The sequence below is a fragment of the Calidris pugnax genome, unplaced genomic scaffold, assembly GCF_001431845.1.
Source record: "Calidris pugnax isolate Ruff unplaced genomic scaffold, ASM143184v1 scaffold219, whole genome shotgun sequence".
Classification (NCBI taxonomy): domain Eukaryota; kingdom Metazoa; phylum Chordata; class Aves; order Charadriiformes; family Scolopacidae; genus Calidris; species Calidris pugnax.
Window position 1 is genome coordinate 12381573 of NW_015094507.1, and position 7271 is coordinate 12388843.

At 44.5% G+C, this 7271-nt stretch overlaps 1 protein-coding gene across 1 annotated transcript in view; it reads left to right on the forward strand.

Annotated features, from left to right (window-relative positions):
- ASCC3 (activating signal cointegrator 1 complex subunit 3) overlaps window positions 1-5670 on the forward strand; it is a 257319-nt gene extending 251649 nt beyond the window's left edge. Inside the window, exons 40-42 of the mRNA XM_014964733.1 lie at window positions 2732-2938; window positions 4788-4963; window positions 5061-5670. Coding sequence (XP_014820219.1) covers window positions 2732-2938; window positions 4788-4963; window positions 5061-5208 — 531 coding nt within the window. The 3' untranslated portion in view covers window positions 5209-5670. The remainder of the gene's footprint in view (window positions 1-2731; window positions 2939-4787; window positions 4964-5060) is intronic.
- Window positions 5671-7271: the final 1601 nt, after the last annotated feature.

Genomic DNA, 7271 nt, shown 5'->3' on the forward strand with positions numbered 1-7271 from the left:
TGCACTGTAAAAGGAGGACGTGACAGCCTTTAACAAACAGAGTATGTCGGGGTTGTACCATAGAAACCAGATCAAATCATAGTCTTTGATAGAGTGACAGGTAACACCACTGAGGGAGTTAGTACGATATGATCTCTGCTGAAATTACACTTTGTTTTAACATAATTGTTGTTACAATTACGTTAAATTGTCTTGTCCTTTGAGACAGTACACATAAAAGCTTTCCAGGTAAATGATACCTAAGGTATAACGGAAGGGTTTATCACCAGGTTGGTCTGTACAGTTCCTGCAGTGAGCTCCATCCTAAAACCCTTTACATCAAACAGAGAATGCTTTGCCAGTCAAGGCGTTGCTACTCAAGTTGTCTCATCCACTGTGATCTGCTGGAGGTGATTTTAGTAGTTTCTTGTGTGTTAAATGTAACTAAATCCTGGCAACAACTAATTAATTCAGAATGACGGTGGTGTTTTCTTCTCCTTCTTCAAGGTGCTGCCTTTCTTCCCCTTTTCCCTTTCAGAGTTGGGACAGAGGGATATCTTTTCCTGTAAGGCTGAGCTGTTATGTTTCCGTTACCATTTTCCAGCCCGTCCCTAGCGAAGGCAGTATGAAGAACATCAGTGCAATTCATGGCTTCCCCGGCTTTTACACCGTGGCTCCCGAGCGCTCCTGCCTCTGCTGAAGGGCCCCAGCTGTTCCTGCAGCACACAGGAGAGGGGAGGAGAGACAGACAGGGAGATTAGCTTCAGCCTAAATCAGTTTTCTCATTTAGTTCAGCCAGGCTCTGGAAATGCAGCCATTTTAATCCAACCAGTCCTGCCCTCCCGGTGCCATTGTCACCTCTCCTGACCGAGCCCACCACAGAGCTGCACAGGCCCTGCCATGCTTCGGGCAGGGAGGTGGGGACAAGCATCTGGGGAAGAGGGATCTTACCAGCCCCCTGTGCTGTCAGTCAAAATGGCCTGTGGCCAAGCGGCTTCCTGAATGCTTGGGCCAGCAGGAGAGGAGGCTGGACCACTTCTTTCAGTGGCACTGAGGGTTCCTGCAGTGAGCTCCATCCTCATCCAGCCTGTTCAGAGCACTCACAGGATTAGAGACCGTCCACCATCAGCTCTAAGCTGACCTGAGCTCATGCTGTCACCACCCGAATGACTGGCAACTCCCCCACGCAGCTGCGCAATCACAGCCTGGTGGTGCCCACCTCTCGGGGACAGAGGGGGAAGGGGCTGGCGAGGAGGGTGTTGGAGAGAGGGATGGCACCCCCTTTTCCTACGGCAGCGCCATCTTAGCTCTGCTTACCCTGCCTGCTGTGTCCCTCAGTAGATATTTACACGTACCGCTGCTGTCACCATGAATCATGGCAATGATGTCTCCAAAGAGCAAACTGAGCTTGTATTTTAGGGCTCTGTGTCTTCCGGCACAGAAAAAGTAATCAGAGACACATCAAGCACAATCGAAATGAAAATAGATTTTGTTGAAACACAAGATGGTCAAACCAGTGCATGAAAAATGAAATATACTTTAGTCTTTTTCCAGATGAAACATTTCTGTTCCAGGCCAGTATTGCCCATGCCACTATGGCTGCCCTCTTCGTTCCCACAAGGTCCCATTTTGACATCTGGTGGCTCTTTACCAAGAGCAATATTCTTTCTTCCTTCTCCTTCCCACCCTCTAGCTTTTCATATGTGTTGTTTGAAAACATGGGTGAAATGCTGATTCCTGTTTTGTTTTGGGGGTGGAGGGGAAGGAGGGCAGGGAGGAGGGTGGTTCTTGGGTTTTTGTTTGTTTTTCTTCCAGTGCCAGCCTCATCTATCTTTTTCAGCCATAGCGTGGCCACAAATCACTGCCTCCCTTCCACAGCCCATTTTTCCTTTTCTTCTTCCTAACGAGTTTCATTGAGTGAACTTGCTGGTTTTCTTTTGACTTGAATGAAAGCCGGTGTCGCTCCCCTCCATTTTCATCTCAGCCTCTCAGAGCTGCTTTTCCTCAGCTGATGGAGACCAGAAGGAGAGACACCCAGGGCTGCATTTTTCAGGATGCATCTTTAAGGTTGAAGGGAGCGTCACGTTCAGCTGCACAAATCGTGTGCCTCTGACAACAGTTCTCTGCACAAGGATGAGAGAAAGTTGAGGGCCTGTTGCAGCTCACCAGAAACCACAGGGACTTAAGATTCCTCAGGAGGACTGTAAGAAAGAGGGTTCGTTAAGATCGATGCAAGAAAGCCTTAAAAAAAAAAAAAAACAAAACCTAGGGATAACTTTGGATATGCGGTTGAACTTTTGGTTAATTATCTGAACTGATCCTCTGAACTCTCTGAGGTTTGCCCATTGCTAATTAGCACTGCAGTGACTTCTTCTTTATGGATTATGCTAAGGAAGTTTAATTTAAAACTTAATTATACTAGTTTTTAAGTGGCTTATGGGGAAAAAATACTTTAATCGGGAGCGGTAAGGAATTTTTCCTGTGTTCAGCCCTCAGTAATCTTAGTGAGGCGCGTGGAAGGGGCTTCAGGAGTTTCACGTTTGTTTTATTTGCGTAGAAGAAAGTAGAGTAAGAGGTTAATGAAAAGTATTTTATGCTTATGATTGACAGTCATGCGATTATATATGATATTCTAATACATAATAAAATATTATAGAATAAATATGTAGACTGCACATTTAATTGTTATTGTTACAGTGACAATGATTGTATAGATTGGCTTGTAATCCCCAGGGATCTGTTTTTTCTACAGGCCTGGAATTTCTTGTGCCGTTTGCCAATTGTGAACGTCAGCCTGAGCATTAGGGGCTGCTGGGACGACCCCGCTCAGCCACAGGGCGAAGTGCCTGTTCCTTCTCTGACAACAGACGCGCGGGACGACAGGAGATGGATCAAACTGCACACGGACCAGGAGTATGTGCTCCAGATACACCTGCAGAGAACCCAGATGGGCTACCAGGTAGATTCATTTATCACTTCCTTCCCAAGCCAGCAAGTTTCCAATAATCCATTTCCATTATCCATAATGCTTTATACAGCGTAACGGGGGGGGGTTATGGTTTAAGTGTTATGTAAATTATGAACACTTTCAAAGCCTTTTCTTTGTTAGTAATGAAGCAAATGTTTTTTCAGGTTGCAGTAGGGTAGTAGATCGGCTCTTCAGGTAAAATCTTAGACCGATTCAGGTCCATGAAAAAATTTTCTTGTTATTTTTAACAAACTGGAAACTCAGAAAGTTCATTTGTTTGGGTACTATAAGCAGTGACAGTAGAGAGAATAACTCCACAGGTGGTATTTAAGTATTTGCCGGTCCCTAACTCGTACTCTCTGCTTCCCCAAACCAGTTTATAATCCTCCCTATTACATTCCCCTGTACCTCCACACTGCCCACCACACCATACCTAGCAATCAGTTTCTACTCGTAACACATCCTCAGGCCTTTACTGAGGACATTTTCCTCGTATTTCGCATTTTTTAAACAGCTCTTAGAACAACTTCTACCTATATTCCTTTTTCAAGCACGTCCCATTTCCTCTCAGGCTGGTCACCTCCCTGTGCCCAGCCAGAACCAGCAGCAGCTGCCCAGGTTTCCAGCTGCTCTGCTGGAGCAGCAGCATCTCGCTGTGCGTCGGCTCCCAGGAGCGTTAGGACTCTGCCTCCCGCCTTCCAGCCAGGCCCTGCTGGAACTGGAGGTTTCATCTGCATGCCCTAAGTGGTATATGGACCACCATGACTGTCGTTTTGCTAATGAATTTCTCTAATGTTTCAAACAACTAAGTGATAATTAGCAGCATTTTTGTTGGGATACGAAGAAGAATTCAAGATATAAGCAGGGAACAGTTCTAGATGTTAGTTCTGAGACTCTTAAGACTGATAAAAATAATATCAGAGATATGTATGTTCTGGTGTAAATCCTGAAGTTAACTTACACTAGTTAAAGAATTATATTTGAAAAGTGTTCTTCTTTCCCAAACGACTTCTTGTCACCTTAGTTTCAAGGGGAGACTGTCCCGCTTGCAGGAAGGAAGAGGGGCCAAAGCTCCTCCATAAGTGGTCCTCTTTGCTGTGCTGGTCGCTGAGAGAAACTTTCCCTGACCAGAAGCCACGGAAAAGGAGGGAGCAGGAGCATTTCATGCAGTGATCACTGTTTTATAAACCTCTCCTAGAATTTGATCCCTCTTTTGTAAGAAACAGCTGGATCAAACTGTTTCTGAAGCTTCATTGCTACCATGGTTCTTTTTCTTCTGTATAAATCTTCAGTCAAAACCTTTCCAGCGACAGCACACGGGCTGAATGCTGATTGAGTGCGCATCGTTACCTCTTCAGCTTCCAGCAGTAAAGTCACTGTCTTAAAGAATCACCGAAATAATCTTTCCTTTTGCTATATGAACCTCAAATAAAGACTGCAAGTGCTGTTTTTGTCTTTATATTAATCTTGAACACTATTGTTTAGCTTTATTTAAAGACACTAGGTTTACAATTAACCCTTCTGCAGAGAATAGCATTTGGAATATATTAGATGAAATTACAAATAAGGAACAGAATTTCAATTCAAGTTTAAATAGCTTACAAAATAAGTGGAATAGTATCTCATATTCTGGGGTTTTCTCCCTGGACTATGATTTTATTGTTGTTTGTTTTAAACCCTCACATTGAAAGAAATAACAAAAATATTTTAGTTTGGCTAAATTATAGTCTTATGTAACAATTCACAATGACATGGTTTTGAGGTGGTTTTCATTCAAGGAAGAACAGCATTTTGGAAAGGTGATTTCTAGATTTTCTGAGCTGTTTCTTTTCCCCAACAGGGAAAGCAAGACAGTAAAGCAGTGGCTCCTCGATTCCCCAAAGTTAAAGATGAAGGATGGTTTTTGATACTGGGAGAAGTGGATAAAAAAGAACTCATTGCCCTGAAGAGAACTGGATATATCAGAAACCGAAATACTGTTTCTGTTGCTTTTTATACGCCAGAAACTCCTGGAAAGTATGTCAAATTTCCAAACTAAGTTCTTTTAAATGTTGTCTTTTCCAAGTCGTCGAGACCTAATTTCCAAACTAACGATTCTGTTGTTACATTCCAGGTGTATCTACACACTGTATCTGATGAGCGACAGTTACCTTGGCATGGACCAACAGTACGACATTTACCTGAACGTTATCCCAGCTGGTACCTCAGCACAAGGCACAGCAGAGGCCTCTGAGGCCATGAGTCACCTGACTCTGAAGTGAGGTGACCTGAAAAGTCCATTCAAAAGAACTGGTCCTGCAGCTGAGACACCTGGTCCTTCTGGACGCCCAAACATGCGTTTGCCTTAGTGGAACCAACTTCAAACCTCAAGACAACTAGGAAACTGAAGGTGACTACTGTATTGACTCTGGTAACACAGAGTTAGCCACAGTGGCCTTACTCCTTTATGAAGATCTGTCTTTTCTTGTTTTTTCTTCTTTCGGAAGTCATATTGTTAATTGAATTTTGACACATCAAAATAAAAAACAAAAGATGCTGTAATTTGCGCAAATTTAGGGCTATAGTCTTCATTTCGAAAAGTGTTCTGTAGCCTATGTATTAATGTAGTTTGAACAGTCACCTTTTTTAATTTAAAGGGCAAAGTACAGAATTTGATCTAAGAACTGCTGAAAATATTGATGGATGTGTAATATTTCATCTTTAATAAAATATGTCCATAAGAATGTTTTGCATTAGATTTTTCAGTGTAAGATATGAGATATAGTAAAAAAATTTCCCTCTTGCACGTACTATATTTTGAAGGCGATAATCTAAAGGAAACATTTCACAAATTTCTATTAATTATATATGCAGTAAATCTGGTTATAAAGAGATTCTAAATAGTATAAAATAGTCCCGGTATAGCAATGATGCAATTTATATGGATCGCAATTAAAGTTTAGTGTCTTTTTCCTGAATTTTGGAGGAGATATAGGCATAGGAAGGCAAGGCATATGAAATCGGGTGCCTTGTTCTGGAGTTCAGTGCTGGAGGGGGCAACTACAGTCTGTAAACAAGGGAAAAGGGGGGGTCCAAAAATGGGGTTTACACCAGAGAGCTTGATGAGCAAGAAGAGCCCCGCCAGACCATAGGCAGTAGCTAAGAGATGCCCAGATCAGTGGTAGCACCATGGAGGCACCTCTGGAAGGTCAGAAGGAAGAAGGTCACAGCATCTGTCTCCTGCACCACAGGGTGGTGAGGCTGCTCACCCAGATCCACGCATCCCGCAGCCAGTCCTCTTCTCAGCCTTCAGGGGATCAAAATGCTGAGCGAGTTGCTGGAGGCAACAAACTGCTAAACCCTCCCGTACCTTCCTGCAGACAGAGCAGCCCTTAAACAGAGCACTGGTACTGGAGCTGTGTGTGCAGCTGACAGGCGCTCCCTCTCCCAGGGATCCTGTGGCTATTGTTTCCATTGTGTTTCACCAGACAAAAGAACACAGCCGAGTTGGGGCCTGGCAGCTTCCACTGCAGCCCCCACAAAAAAAAAAGATGACCCTGGTGGTGCTGCACCCACACAGAATCAAGCCAAGCCACCTAGAGCTGGTTGTCCAGGACCACGTCCAAGCAGCTTCTGAATATCTCCAAGGATGGAGACTCCACAGCCCCCCTGGGCAGCCAGTGTTTGGTCACCCTCACAGAGGAAAAACCTGTTTCCTGCTCTTCAAGCTGAACCTCCTGAGTTTCAGTCTGTGCCCATTTGCCTCTGGTCCTGTCACTGGGCACCACTGACAAGAGGTGCTCTGTCCTCATTAACATCTTCTGTTCAGATATCTATACATGTTGATGAGATCCCCCCTGAAGACCATTCTCCAGGCTAAGCAGTCATAGAATCATAGAGCCGTCTAGGTTGGAAGGGACCTTTAAGATCATCTAGTCCAACCATCAACCTAACTGTGATTAAAAAGAAAAAACACGCCCATCACTAAACACACCCTAAACACACCCATCTGTAAGCACTGTATGAACACCTCCAGGGATGGTGCCTCAACCCCTTCCCTGGGCAGCCCATTCCAATGCTGGATAACCCCTTCCATGTAAAAAAATTTCCTAATATCCATCCTGAACCTCCCCTGGCGCAGCTTGAGGCCGTTTCCTCTTGTCCTATCGCCTGTGACTTGGGAGAAGAGACCAACCTCCGCCTCTCTACACCCTCCTTTCAGGGAGTTGTAGAGTGAGAAGGTCTCCCCTCAGCCTCCTTTTCTCCAGGCTGAACAACCTCAGTTCCCTCATAAGGCTTGTTCTCCAGACCCCTCACCAGCTCCACTGCCCTTCTCCGGACTCTC